The following is a 14,869-nucleotide window of genomic DNA, read 5'->3' as shown; positions in this document are numbered from 1 at the left end:
CCGGCTGAAATAATTATTCATCATAAAAAAGCACGTACTGTTATATAAATAAGAAGATCGATTCATAACGACGTTTGTACGTGTCTATTGAAATAATTTAATAATGATTTTGATTCACGTAGTCGGTCGAAAAGATTTGGCGCTCAAACGTATCTAATATCGAACACGATGGAAATTCATATAATTAAAAATCGTTGATACATATAATTTACCATGCCATTTATTTCCCAGATAAATTGATTAAAATCTTCGACTTTCATCACACACTCTTGAAAAGAACGTCCCATGCTGACATAAGCAACGATGTCGCTGTGTGTCTCCGGACCGAAAACAACGCGAAACTTTTCGTAGAGTTTCTCGACGTAACCGGTTAAGGGCTGGAAAGTATTTTGCAAAATGTACGCGACTCGTCGATGCGTTTCCTCCAAGTACCATTCGGGTAAAATAATTTTGATGTATTCATGGTCGGATTTTACACCGACCCAAGTCTCCAATGGCTGCAGTTGCTGTCCTACGTGACTGATTTGATCGATTATGTTGTGAAATGCGACGCAAATCTCGCGCATAGTTGGACTGAGGAACAGCTCGTTCTGCTCGCATTTCAATCGCAACTACGAGACAGAAAACATCGCATTTGAGTAAAATCGTCCTTCCTGAAATTAGCTACAACGGTCATCTTTCGATTATCGATCGACGAATCGTGATGGCGGTTCAAAGCTTACGATCCTGATCGATAACGTTTGACCTCAAAACAATATTTCCCTCTTTCCTCGACCGACAAAGCAGATTAATTGCATACTTGGAACAATGGTACAGTTTCCCAGCTCTTCAAAACATCGAGCAGATGTTCGATGGAGTTTATCATGTGCGTGATCACTTGAAGAGCGAGCAAATTGTTCGCGCAGTCGAAGAACTCGTGTATCGATGGCGGGGGTACGTCGTATAGGTAACGCGGTTGAGAGATCAGTCGCGTGATGTCACTGTAGTAAGTGCTACTGACGCCGAGCGCGCCTTTTTTCGTATCCGCTTCCACTAGGTCCAAAAACCTTAAACGGTGCAGAAAATATAAAGAATAATTACACAACCGATATCTTATCTCGCGTTGCGTTATCATTGTGCTGTGAAAATAACTGAAACGATCAAAATCCTCGCAAAGAAAGTGTACGCGAATGAAAAAACCAACGAACTATGATCGCGCGTGTGATATACAGTGTTATTTCGAGCAGCGTGAAGTGTGGAACGAGCGACAGAATTACGTGACTCACGAAGGACCAAAACGAAGTGCAAAAATACTCTGATTTTAAATTTGAAGAAATATACAACCTGTTGAAATCGAGACAACCCAGTTCCCGGTAACGTCCGAAATCGCAAATCCACTTTTGCATGAGAAGATGCGCTTTAGCCACTATGTTTCTCATCAATTTGTGGGGTAAGTAATACTTTTTCATGATTGCACAGCGATTTTTCAAATACTTCGGATACTGATCCGTTCGTCCGGCGAGTTTGAATGGCGGGATTGGTATCAAGTCCTCGTTACATACTTCTTGACATTCTATCGCGATCACTCGTTTCACGGCCTGTTCGTGCATCGCTCGATGATATCGTGTTTTAGTTTCGTTCAGTTGATCTTCGAAGATATCGGCATATTTGTATCGTAAGTTGGGCGCTATCAAGTTTCGTATGTTCTCTTCCCATTCCTAAAATAGTTCAAATCAAACCGCGTTATATTGTACTCGATTGTATAATTTAACATGCGTACAGGGAGAAGGTTGTGCGCGGGCAATTTGTCCGCGAACTCTTTCATTCTCGTAAAATAAACGCATTGAGGCTGTTCCAATACACATTCGTGAGCTGTTTGACAAACGGTTGGGTTTCTTTCATGGTGGATCTTCGATCTCGTGATCGTGGATTCCAGCACGTTGTGCACTTCTTCCATATCGAGCTTGAAATAATGATCAGGGAATTTCAGGCGAAGAAATTGGAGACTCGTGTATAACCCCTCCAGGAACAAATTATTTTATTACGAAATGAACAAGAATATGACAATGTTTCTGTGTTATGTAATTGAGAAATTTAATTCTGTACGTTCATTCGCAATTTTAATGTGAATTGAATTGATTGTTTTAAATATTTAAAAAAAACTAAACGTAGACCCTTGAATAGGTTAACTAAAGATACAAACACGCGTGTACCTTTCCCAGTCTGAATATATGATCGGGAAATTCTTTCATGGTTATTTCGGATAAAGAATCTTCTTTTGCGTCTACCATTTTTAATCAATGCTTTCGAATAAATTGTTTCATGTCTCGGTCGGTTGACAAATGTATGAATTCAGCAATAAAACTGAATACTGCCGAATGTTATCGCAAACGCGGTATCGTACAGATAAATGAAAAATAATTAGAGGTACGTTCGTCGTGTATCGTCGTTAGAGCGAGAAATTTATTTTAAATGATACATATTATAGTAAACGCGAACAAAATATCATTAAGAAAATAGATTAAAAATATGAAAAGTTACACAGTTGCGGATTAAATTATTGCGCGCGAATTATTGTTGCGAATAGTCCATCTTCTTTGTTTCACAAAATGGAACGTGAATCACAAAACAATGAGAAATTCCGTCTTCTTCAGTTTTACCGTGAATCACGTTCCACCCTGTATATGTATATGGCACACGCTCATCTTGAATCTAGCATTTTAAACCAAGCGATAGTCAAAATGATAATAAAAGTTAAAATAAATGCATTCGATTGACGTTAACGAAACGATTATATTTGAACATAAAAATTGATATAATTACGCTTAAATATTATAATGACAAAATTGCCACTAAATAAAGAAAAGACAGTTGCTTGAGAAACGATTGGAGATGCAAAATTAGTCTATCAGACTGCGCCAATACGTTCGACGAGTATAAGTAAAAAGAGTATGTAATATAAACGCGAGTCCAAGAACGCTTTGTAAACAAGTTACGACAGGGGAAAAATGGAATATTTTTTCTCTATAAAGAGACTGTATTGATTTGTGTTTTATCGAACGATCCAATGAACATAAATGAATTATTTATTAACTATGGCAAAAAGATGGTGTCAAAACATTATAATTAATAAATAATTAACTTACGTTCATTGTCTTGCACGATACAACTCCTCATCTTTCTTATCTTGTATATGTACAAAAGTAAAAGAACAAACTTTCAAATTATTAATACTTTTGCTTAACTTCGGTTGACAAATTAAATTTCCTATTCTATTATTTGTTATTATCGAGGATTATATTCATTTAACCGCAGTCGTACTTGTTCAAAAGTTTGTAAATAAACAAAGTATATAATTATCGATTAGCTATAATCTGGCGTGTATAACTTCTACTGTATCTTTCGTGTTTAATACTTTTCTTCGAGTAGCATTCTCATAATGCATTTTTGGACGTATGCTTATATAACAGTTTCTTCTTAGTTTTAGGACATATTGGCATAGTTTAATACTATACATTAACAAGCAATTAAAAAACAGTTTGGTAGAAGCGAGTAGATCGTACAAATAGAATGGAAGTATGAAGCGCCTACGACTTAAACGATAATCGTAATTTTAGATCGTTATAAATCGCACGTTCGCCCGTCTCATCGACCAAAAACTTGACGATGGTTTTTTTTTCGTAATCGCACGTTAGTTGACTAGAACTCCGAACATCACGTCTTTACAACTCTATCGAACGTTCTCGCCGATTTTGGTGATAAAGTGTTGAGATAAAATCCTGAGATAATTCTGATATTTAGTATTCTGATATATATATATATATATATATCTTAACATCGTGGAAGTAGTATTTCTCGCTGGCTATACATGTACGCAACGTTACATCCCTTATTCGTAACTCTCTCCTCTCGTGTATGAAACGGTTTTCGAACCTGGCCCGATAAACATCGAAGACACTCGCCCTGTACACCTTAATCGCGCTTAACTATCCGATTAACAAACAATTAAGTATGACAGCCTTTCATCAAAAAAAAAAAAAATGTTTGGTATCGTTCTCGTCGGAAAATCTGAGAAAGACCACAAAAGCGTTAAAACAACATATCTGGCATGGTCCGTTCACGAAAGTTTCACACCCGTTTTCGTTACTTTTATACCTAACGCCACTTGTTCCGTTGTTTTCTTTTCTTATAAAGTTTCGCTATCTTATCCTATGACCGAATTGTACAATCGTTTCGTTCTTCAGCGCGTAAATAGTTATATACAAAGACACACTTGAATCACTTCTCCATACATCTCGTACGGTCTCTCTCGATAAACTTCGCAATAATTACATTCTCACTGCTTCGCGTGTATCCGCAACGGAACTAGGAGCAACTGCTTACAACAGATCTATCGATAAAGCGACGCTATATACAAGATGTTTCACGTTGCGTATTTCATTGGATAACGCTTACAGTCAGCGATGGGACGTTCGAATCTGTGCTTGAAAGAGATTCGAAACTTTCGAGATTGTGAAATTTTTAATCGTTTCGAACATTCTTTTGATATCGGTCAATTTATTAAAATTTAAACAGCTATTGAAATTTATCAAACGCATTTTTTTTTAAGTTTACGAAAAGCTTTACGAATCTATAAATTCATTTATTTGATTATTTGTACAAAATTATTTATTAAGACTTCAAGACCAACCAAGACCGAGTAAGATTTTTAACTTCCAGCGTCGAATAATGTTCGAAACGATTCGAATTTAACGTCACAGATTCGAAACGATCCACCACTATTTACAGTACAATGGAGTTAACAATAATGATGGCTTTAGCTATTTACTTCTTACAGTCATAGAATATATACAAGATGGTAAAAACAAAGCTTGCGCAACGAGTCGCTTTTTATACAAATTCCTATCTTATAAGCAAAAGAGTTGCTATATTTGATCTACTCTTTCCATGACAATGAATAATTAAGTAGTGATGCATGACTGATGTAACATTCAAAATATATCGCGAGAAAATATGTATAAATGTATATACATATTTATGTGTGTATGTTTATGTATATGTATATGTATATGTATAATGTACATTTGTGTGAAACGAGTTCGAGCGAGAAAGACTAAAAATAATTTCATGTCCATTGCCATGGGTAGTTAAGATCGCAGGATATCTCTTCCTAAATTTCTAACATTTCTCACGAGGCATTTATGGTAGACTTACAACGTGAACATGAATGATTAATGTGAGTTCTAACTACGTGGTATGATATATAGACAATGCTCGCGCAACTGTAAAGTGTATAAAATATTTTAAATAGTGAGCGAAGCCAGCAAAATAGAAGAATATACGATTTCTAATACATCTCGTATCTGTTGCATTTGTCCTTTTCTCATTCTTACTTCTACGTTTGACGAGTTTTCGTTTCATGAAAGTCTACGAAGCCTTCTTTTCACATCAAGTGAGGATCTTTTAAAAAATAGTCTCTCTGTAATTGTATCTTTTTTTTCTTTCTTTCGATAACAGTAACAGTAATTTAAAATTAAATTAAAATATAATATTATTAAATCAATTCAATTTATATTAAAAAATTAATCGTAACGGTATAGTAGTTATGTTGATCACATTTTATGGAATAAAGTTTGTAAATTAAATTAACAAATTCTAAATACAGAGAGAACACAGGTAGAACAGTCCAATGCAAACGAAAACTCAATACAGAAGACGTAAATGTACATATTTAATTATTAACTTGTTACTTAGATGTATCACAATGAAGTATATATATATTAGTATCTTTTTTTGTAAGCTATCTTTATGCGAATGAAATCAAATTTAATGTATATATATATATATATATTTATATTTATATTTATATTTATATTTATATGTACATGTATATGTTTGCGTGTGTAAATCTTCCTTTTTAAAACGATACAAACAAGTACACTATATAAAAATAACGTTTCCTTTTTAAAGATAAAATCACGTTTCAATATCATAGTAAATATCTTTGCAAGAAAACAAAAGGAATCTCTTTGCTTTTTATTTTCAGGCATTACTCTATTGGATTTTTTTTAGTTACTGTTGGATCATAACGGTAAAAGATAGATCAAATTAGCACGCGGTTGCGTCAATGACTCCGGAAAGAATTCTGTTAGCTTATCGTACAATTCAGTTCTTAATGTGTGAATATCACGCGTAGTTGGACAGTACAACGACGTACCGATGTTAACTAAATTTCCTATCACGCTGCCCGAACTGTTCGAATTTGTGGCTTCTCCTAATAAAGAGTTTTGTTCTCTGAATAGAATAGACGTTAACAATTGAAACTGTAACGAAGAAATGCATAAAGTTCAAAATGCAAAATCAATAAAATGTATTCACCCGTTACTGATAAAAGATGTTAATACCTCTTTTGTCTGTTCCACATCGTTATGATCGATAATCTCCGACACTTTCGTCTGTAAATACTCGAGCGCTTCGACGCTGTTGTTCAATGCTAGCTCTTCAAACTTGTGCTTTCTAATAAGTAGTTTGCATCTTTTTAGAATTTGTTCATGAGAGGGTCTACATAACTTTAGTTGCCAGAAATCATCGAGCCGTAAGTTTCGAAGACGGGACCTGCCAGGATTTCCACCAAACAAGTAATGAACCTAACGAATAACAATAGTAAAACCCTCTTATAAGCTACAACAACAGGATAGTTTCTCGTAAATGGCATATAACGAACCTTCTTCGCGTGATCGTAAACTAATTGATGAGCGAATCGTGGGCACGGTTCGTAATCTTGCATTTTGTTCCAATATTTCTCGCCAACGTTCTCGTTTCGATAAATGCAAGACCACTTATTGTTCTTAATATTGTAAACCCAAAACGAATGTTGTACGTTATCGTCTCGTTTATCTTTGTCTTTGCTTAAACCCTGAGTGAAAAAATAATCGAGAGGAATTTAAATATCGTCTCCTTCGATATCAGTTTTTTAATAAATAATGATAACGGTTGTTAATTGCGTCGTAATCATTTTCAGTAATAAGAATTTCACAATACTAACCGATAAAACGTAAATTTCTCCTAATTCGGGATCGATCGTCGCTCTTTGTGTATAACCGACTGCTGGAACGTGATTCGAATCTTTTGTACTAAAATCATTGAAGCTTATGTGCTCTATGTGATTTGTATCAATTTCGTATGTGAAAAAGTCACTAAGGTATTCCTTGCCCCTTTGACCCGCAAAAATATACAGTTTCCTCAATCCCTGCGAAAAAAGTATAACTTTAAAATCATATTGTACTAGAAACAATTATGTAAATAACTTTTCGAGTATATACCGGATGGAATAACATAGAATGTCCGGCTCTAGATCTAATCGTTGGTACATTAGTAGGGCATGTTCTCGCAATATCGCAGGCAAGTCTATTCCATGTACCAGTTGGCACATGATAGGAATACAGTCCAGAAAAAATTGGTTCGGTTGTGCCTGGTACCATACCGTGCTCGTCGGAACTGTGGATCAAATGAACGTTTTAAAACGCTAATTGCTACATTTATCGTGACACAGAGCTTACTTTGTCGGGGAAACAAGTACGCGGCCACCAAAAATGTAAATGGTTCGCTTTTCAATATCCATAGACATCTGATGATCAAAAATTAATTGGGGCCCTCCTACAGCTCCTGTATCTTCTGAGATTTGTGTCCAATGATCCGATTCAATATCATAAACGAAAAAATCACTTTTCAAGTTTTCCGGTATTCTATATTGCGTGTCTAGGTATCTACCAAAGGTAAAAAGTTGTCTACGTTCTGGATCAAGGCACATTTTATGACAAGATCTTGCGCTTGGACCACCCTACAATTAGACATTTAAGTTTTCTATCTAACATCTATTCTCCTTCAATTACTTACCACAGTTTCAGTATCCTTACATATGATGGTCCATTTATTAGAAGCTATACTGTATGCCCATAAATCCGATAGGTCTTGATTTCCATCCCATCCACCAAAGAGGTAAACAAGTTCTGCAGATGGATCAAGTACCATTTGATGACCGCCTCTCATTCCAGGCTTAGGATCATTAGTCGACAATTTCGTCCAAACTGCTCTATAAGTCTGAGCATTGATATAGTCGTTCAAAAGACCCACTGCAAATTGTGTTACTTTTTAAAACTGTAGTGATTTAACTTATAACACGAGGACGAATAAATGGAAACTCACTCATAACAGCGTTACTTATGAAACGTTCGGCTTGCAGATGATCACCCTTTGTAACTAATAAATCATACAATCCTGTCATTCTGGGATCTTCCAATGGAACCCCAGTGACTCTCTGTAGAGTTTCTACAATTTCTGGTTGCTCGAGTCTCCTGAAGTGTTTCATACATAGTCTTATAACTTCTTTTTGACGATACTGTCAAAAAATAAGAGAATGTTACTTAGTGGTTGCTCGGCGTATATGTAAATTGACTGTATATGTATATTTTACAAAAAAGTACATATTGCTTTATTTACCAGATTGAACCATTCGATATAAGGCTTGATAATTTTAGGATTGTCGATACCAGTTAATCGTACATGCCAAATAGAGAAATGAAAACTGGGTCCCCAAGATTGTAATGGAAGAATCTTTATATATTTAATTGGGAAGTAATTCTCTTCGTTTCCTAACGTATGTTTCAATTCAAATGTTTCTGACGTAGAGTCATTCTTTAATCCACTGAAAAGATACAAGTACTCGTCAATTACACACGTGTATTTACAGTTTCACTTTAAATCGTAAGCTTTTCGACCTACCTTTCTAAGAGCTCCATCATATTTTCTGCTTCTAGGCTACCGTACACTTTAAACTTTTTTATATTACACACGTGCGTTTTCTCATATTTACCAAACGTAATTGTTTTCACAATTGAGGGGCATTGCAATTTCAATATAAGAAACTGAAAAATCAGGATATTCGTCACATGTATTTATGCTTTCATACATTATATTAACAATATTCAATGTTAAATTTGTTCGGTGAATTAAATAAAGATTCGTGGATCGAGCATTTTACAAATTTTTTTAAAGGCCTCTTCGATTTTGTAAACATATAACTGTGTTATTTTTTTAACAATGTTTACCTGTGGATGATTGTCAATATCGGAAGACCAGCGTGATGTCTGATCCGATGGCTTATCTACGAGGATATTTCTAAAAGAAAGAAGGATAACGTTACTGTTAAGTCTCGTATGAAATCCGGCGTGATCGAGGCAGTTATTTATTTTATAATTTCACGTATATACGTGTTCGCTTTTCATCGTGACCGTTACTTTAGGTTAGAGAATCGTCATCAGCTAACAACCATTTTCTAGCCTGTAATTACGAAATTGTCGTAAGTAAATTGTTAAATAATCGGTAGATGCTTACTCTGGCACGTAAGACGACGAGAAGCTGGAACACTTATAAATTTTAAACTCCAAAACTTTCTGAAAATCGCTATTCTCGTTGGACGCCATGTTACACAAATGACATAAGCTTTAGCACACACTAAACGTGTGTGCCATTTTCATAGATATATATCTAAGGATGAGCGCCATGTGAAAACATGACCCGGTGAACGGTAGTAGTGTATGACAATATACATACTTGAAATTAATCATTTATGCTAGGAACTCTACTAGACTTTTTTTTACATACTTTACGATTCTTATTTGTTTACAATTGTAATAATAAAACATGAAACATTACCATAATAACGTTCAAATTATGTATTTGTAATAGATGTGTGCAACACTTGAGGGTTTCATTTTATTTACACACCGTCTTAACGAATTCATAAATACATATATCCTACTCTTTCATGTACACTAAAAGTAGATGTAGCGTCTACGTTGTGACGAATACAAAACATAAAAATATACACAATTTACAATTGTAGACCAAGGGCAGAAAATTACAACAAAAAAAATATGGTTTTGTGTATATATGTATATAGTATGACGTGTGTAAGTTCGCATATATATATATACGAACAGAACAACGGACATATTCTTACAAATAATACATTTTGTTCTCTGTACCGGTAGTAGTTTTCTCGAGATGCTACCTAATTAATTGGCCCCTCCTGACAATATTACATGTTTATTGCCACGTTCGATGGAGATTTCGTAAAACTGTTATGCCCCGTTACGAGTATGTACTAATATCGACCTATCGGCGGGCGAAACATCGGTTCAAACTGAAATCCATTTATCATTGTTACTAAACGAACATTGTACATGCGGAGCACTTGGTAAACACCGAATCGTATCACTTATCGATTATTAAAATATGACAGCATTTACGTTCGTATTTCTTCCTCTCAAACACGCACTTAAATCTTGATTACGTTTGCAATGTTATATACAGTCAGGTATCACCGATTTAACTAGAAGGGTTCACTTAAGTGTCAGAGAAAATCGGGCTTAACTCAGTTCGAAGCCTGCACTAGCTTGTATCGCATATAAAAGTTTTTCGCGTAGAATTTTCTCATTCGGAAACTTGGGAAGTTTCAGTAGATTCATACAGGTACTAGAAGTTGGCAGGTGGTCTACACTGCCAGCTTGTTGAATGCAAAAAGGTGGCTCGAGTTCCTGAAAAATTGAAAATGTCTTACTATTAATTGGTCGAAAGGAAATAAATAGAAAAGAGACGATATACTTATTGCTTCGTTCGTGCATACCTTGAATCCAAGTAACGGGGGTTGACTACAACTGGTGACGAACTTGAGCAATTGTCTTCTTTGCTGGTCGTTAAATTCATTAACGACCTTCCAGAAAGCAATGATCGTTGGATGATCACGGGTATAGCCTCCCGTGTAGTTGGTATGCATTTTCAAGTCGTTTACGTCGACGGGAATCTGTGCACCCGATATCAATACCTGCAGTTCTTTGTTACTGAACATTTGAAGCCAATCTAAGGGTATCACGTTACCAATGCCACGCTTGAATGCGTAACACTGTGCTCTGATTTGCTTGTTCAGCTTATAATCGGCCATCAGGTGGATATATTCGATACGATTGTGATTTGTAACAGGGATATTGGCACCGCTCGGTTTCAATTCATCGACACGTCGTTCGCCTAACTCGTCCGACAATATGGTGAAATCTAAGCCAAGATCGGCAACGTCGCCTTTGTAACTTTTCAGATATAAGAGGTTCCTATACATAATTGGATCTAAGGAGGCTAAATGATGAACGTCAACGTCAGATTGGCGGCCAACAATTTTCGATAGGAAGAATTCCGCGAACGGTAGTTCGACCAACAAATTCTCGTACAAAGCTTTTCCAAGAATTCTACCAATAAAGTAATAATGTTCCGGGAAATCTTCGACCAGCAAGTGTACCGTCGGATTCGGATACAGCATGTTATCCTTAGTAAGTCTGAAAAAGCCTCTGTTAGGGTCGACGCTTGTTTTTAACAGTTCCGACAAAAATTCTCTAAACAGACCGCCACCGTCTATACCAGGCTCTCCCACCCCAGCTGAATTAACGAATTGCACGCGCATTTTTAATCGTAATTCGGATTCTTTCTTTGGCGATAACTTTTGGAACGCATCCTCGTACAAGTAGTTTCTTCTTACCGATAACTTTATCGACGGTCCTTGCATGAAGTTTGTTACGTCACCTTGCTGTTCTGTTTTGTCTCGATAAATCAACGATTGAAATACCACTACTCGATCACTAAACGGCACAACGAATGGTATCTCGCGAAGGACCGTCAATGTTCGAACTTCCTTCGAGGACAACGGTGGTCCCTTCTCTAGCTCTTCGCGCGTGAACACACGAAACCCTTGGAATAGCACGTACCCTCTGAGTCTACTTCTGCGAAACGTGAAATCTTGAGGTCTATCTAAAGGTATTGCAATGTTCGACGCGATCCAGTGCCCCTCTGGACAGAATTGTTGTCTTAAGTCACGGGTATGCAACTGTCGTAGCAAACCAACTGTTACTTTGAACAAATGCGTCCACATTTGCGTATCCTGTTGACTCTGAATAGTGCACGACGGACCAAGAATAGCAGTTTTGTAATTATCTCTCATAGTAGGTCGGCTATCGGGGAATGCAAGCTCGACCAAGCCCAAACAGACGCCTTTCAAATGACTCGAAAGCACTACCAATTCCGAAATCGTGAACGGCATCGCCTGTTGTTCATTACTATCCAATGCCTGTTGATTTTCAATGAAGAATTCCGTATCGTGTAACGTTGCGATAAGTAAACTGAACAGCGAACAAAAAACGGGCAATAGCGGAATTATTTTTTTTGTATCCTCGTTCGAAAGTGTAAGTCCCTGCGATATAATCTGCAGCAGAGGCGTCGCTTCACCAAATAACGACACTTGACAAACTGAGAGCAGAGCACTCCATAGATTCTTCAAAAACATCGGCTTGAAAGCGAGCATGTATAATAATTTATACTTGTGAATAGCTAATTTGTTGGTAATCAGCAAATGATGACAGAGTTGGCACAACGGTTGCAACACGGCAGGATCTTTGCTACGATCCACCGCTAAGAGTATTTTCTGAACGCGTTGCTGTTCATTCAGCATTTCTAAACACTGATGTAAAACATCGGCTTCGTCTTTATCGATCATACTCGCAATCGATTCTGTGTCCGAATCGTCTGTGTCTTCCATGTTTTCTTCGGTAGCTAACGGGACTATTGACGAACTCGTAGATGCAAGAACTTGCAAATAGTTAATAAGAACATCTTTAAATTTACATGTTGCTGTAATATAAAGAAAAAGTTGTTATTTTATATTCCGTGTTAGTATTCATAATTGCTATTCTACCTCATTTGTATACACTTACAAAATCGATTCGATTCTAGAGATAAAATAGAATAAAGTAAACTTATTGTAGGCTCGATCTTCATTCTGTTGATACAATCGATTAATTGAATGTATGGAAATTCTTTGAATTCGCACAATGATGGGATAATAAACATTCGAATGGGATCGGACATTCTTGGAGAAAGTATACTTCTACAAAGTTCCTGTAAGACAAGCATAGAAAAATCATCTTTCTGATCTAAAAAGGAAATCAAGTCCAGAGGTCGCTTTATCATATCCACTAAACATTTTGAGATCGGGGTTGCTGGGATAGAAGTTGGTTCCAACAAAGGTGGAACTTTCTCGTTTATCAATTTCCTTAACTGATCAAAGTATTTATGCTTTATCAAATATACAAAGATGGTTTCTAGATGTTTATAACTAAATTCTCTTAAGATCTTTTCTGTATCTTCTCGACTAGTAAAAGTTTCTAAAGCTCTCAATGGTATAGCCAATGAATAAGCTCCATCCATTAAGGCTTCTGAATTATATTGTATACACATACGAAGCATCCACCTGTAAATATATTTCTTTAATATCATGGCATAACATGCACAAACATTATAGCATATTGTTTGTAAAAAATTACCTTAATCTCCACAACCACTCTGGACAGTTTATACATTTTCGTTTAATTTCTTGCTCGTGCTTTAAAAAATGTTGAAACGTCCAAACAAGTCTACCAGTATCCACGGTATAGTCGTAAAAGAATAATAATTTTCGAAAATATATTGCTAGGTCATCTAAATTCAAGTTTCTACGACCAGTTATTAGTTGTTCCTCGTCAAATTCCTTCCTCACGATCATTCTTACATGTTTTCTAACAACAAAGCCACGTACAACTGCCTGAATTTTTAATACTGCATTGTGTCTTCTACGCTGCTGCTCTCGCTTTGAACGTTCAAATTGCACATGCTGCAAGAGAACTGATTTCTCTGATCGATCGTTCCTCCTGCTTGCACCAGCTAAATTTTGTTGGGGTTTACGCCTGTAATCTCCTTCGAAAATATACATGTTGTATCGAGGTTTCTTCAATGGCATAACACCCCTAATTCCTATTGCTAAAACAAATAGTAAGAACAATTAATATCAACCTGTTTTCGATTCACTCGACGAATCCAAAAACAGGCAATGTTTTGTAAAAACTTACCATATAAAAAGGGGGGAGGGGGGACTTGATAGCAATTTTAGATGACAATTCACTGGCCTTACTAATATGTATTAAACACAAATATTTCCAGGAGGAATGTCATTTCATAAGTAACATGATACTTTGCGAGTATTTTATCGCTTACCCCCACATCTTTGAGAATATTTAACCCCATTTGAAAATTAATGGCATCACCGACCTCACTTAAAATTTAAATTTACTTCTACGTAGAATGAAATTTTGTTCTCGTCGACAAGGTTAACATTTATAGAAATAATTACTTTTGCCAATTTACGTTTCGGTACAGTTTACGTTGAAGATCGCATGACAGGCATATTATCGGAAGTTCGTTTATCTCGACGCTATGTCAGCAAAAAACAACTGACTGTTAAGCTAGATCGTACATTATACGTCCAGTCATCAAATCTTCGCCATATTTTATTTTATAGTCGTATTGAGAAACATGTACACGATGCGCCTGCGTGTACGGAACAGTAGTGTGCGGTAGATACCGTTCCTCTCGTGTATATAGATAATTTTTTATTTTTATTTTTGGAAGAGTAATAACGTATTCTTGCATCAATGTCAACCGAATTAAAATACGATTTTTGTTACATTTTTTTCTGAATTACCTTGTGTACAAATTTTATGTACAAAAGAATGGTGATTTCCAAACAAATATTTATAAATATCAAGGGAGCTTGGCTTACAACCCGTGCAAATTAACTGCACGAGAGGAAACTGAAAGAAAACGAGAAACTTTCGGGTATTTAACGTTCGTTAAGTCAAATTTAGATTTTATACAAGACACCACGATGGATTAGGTCGGCAGAATGGTTTTGATTGGGGCGTATCTCGCTTGAAAATGAAAATTCCAATAATGGGATTGGCTGTAATTGATGTTC

At 36.1% G+C, this 14,869-nt stretch overlaps 2 protein-coding genes across 4 annotated transcripts; both read right to left on the bottom strand.

The window, feature by feature from the left end:
• Nucleotides 1-5,881: 5,881 nt before the first annotated feature.
• Nucleotides 5,882-9,529, bottom strand: LOC122404581 (muskelin). Of its 2 annotated transcripts, none has more exons than XM_043408665.1 (11): nt 9,087-9,332; nt 8,761-8,903; nt 8,479-8,683; nt 8,185-8,377; nt 7,876-8,111; nt 7,539-7,819; nt 7,302-7,476; nt 7,025-7,228; nt 6,704-6,895; nt 6,384-6,626; nt 5,882-6,302 (listed from the first exon to the last, which is right to left on the bottom strand). In XM_043408665.1, the coding sequence occupies exons 2-11, from the start codon at nt 8,778-8,780 to the stop codon at nt 6,063-6,065; spliced, it is 1,989 nt and encodes a 662-aa protein (XP_043264600.1). In that variant the 5' UTR covers nt 8,781-8,903; nt 9,087-9,332; the 3' UTR covers nt 5,882-6,062. The 2 variants fall into 2 exon arrangements, with proteins under 2 accessions (XP_043264600.1, XP_043264599.1); XM_043408664.1 differs by lacking the exon at nt 5,882-6,302 and adding an exon at nt 9,373-9,529 and having other exon boundaries at nt 6,333-6,626; nt 9,087-9,156.
• Nucleotides 9,530-9,749: 220 nt separating this feature from the next.
• LOC122404501 (ubiquitin-protein ligase E3C) lies at nt 9,750-14,414 on the bottom strand. Of its 2 annotated transcripts, none has more exons than XM_043408498.1 (5): nt 13,965-14,414; nt 13,404-13,875; nt 12,795-13,330; nt 10,667-12,711; nt 9,750-10,577 (listed from the first exon to the last, which is right to left on the bottom strand). In XM_043408498.1, the coding sequence occupies exons 2-5, from the start codon at nt 13,853-13,855 to the stop codon at nt 10,410-10,412; spliced, it is 3,201 nt and encodes a 1,066-aa protein (XP_043264433.1). In that variant the 5' UTR covers nt 13,856-13,875; nt 13,965-14,414; the 3' UTR covers nt 9,750-10,409. The 2 variants fall into 2 exon arrangements, with proteins under 2 accessions (XP_043264433.1, XP_043264434.1); XM_043408499.1 differs by having other exon boundaries at nt 14,246-14,414.
• Nucleotides 14,415-14,869: the final 455 nt, after the last annotated feature.

Source organism: Colletes gigas, unplaced genomic scaffold (genome assembly GCF_013123115.1).
Source record: "Colletes gigas isolate AHSC1104 unplaced genomic scaffold, ASM1312311v1 Colletes_gigas_Sc00003, whole genome shotgun sequence".
NCBI classification, from domain to species: domain Eukaryota; kingdom Metazoa; phylum Arthropoda; class Insecta; order Hymenoptera; family Colletidae; genus Colletes; species Colletes gigas.
This window is presented reverse-complemented; position numbering and strand designations above follow the sequence as displayed.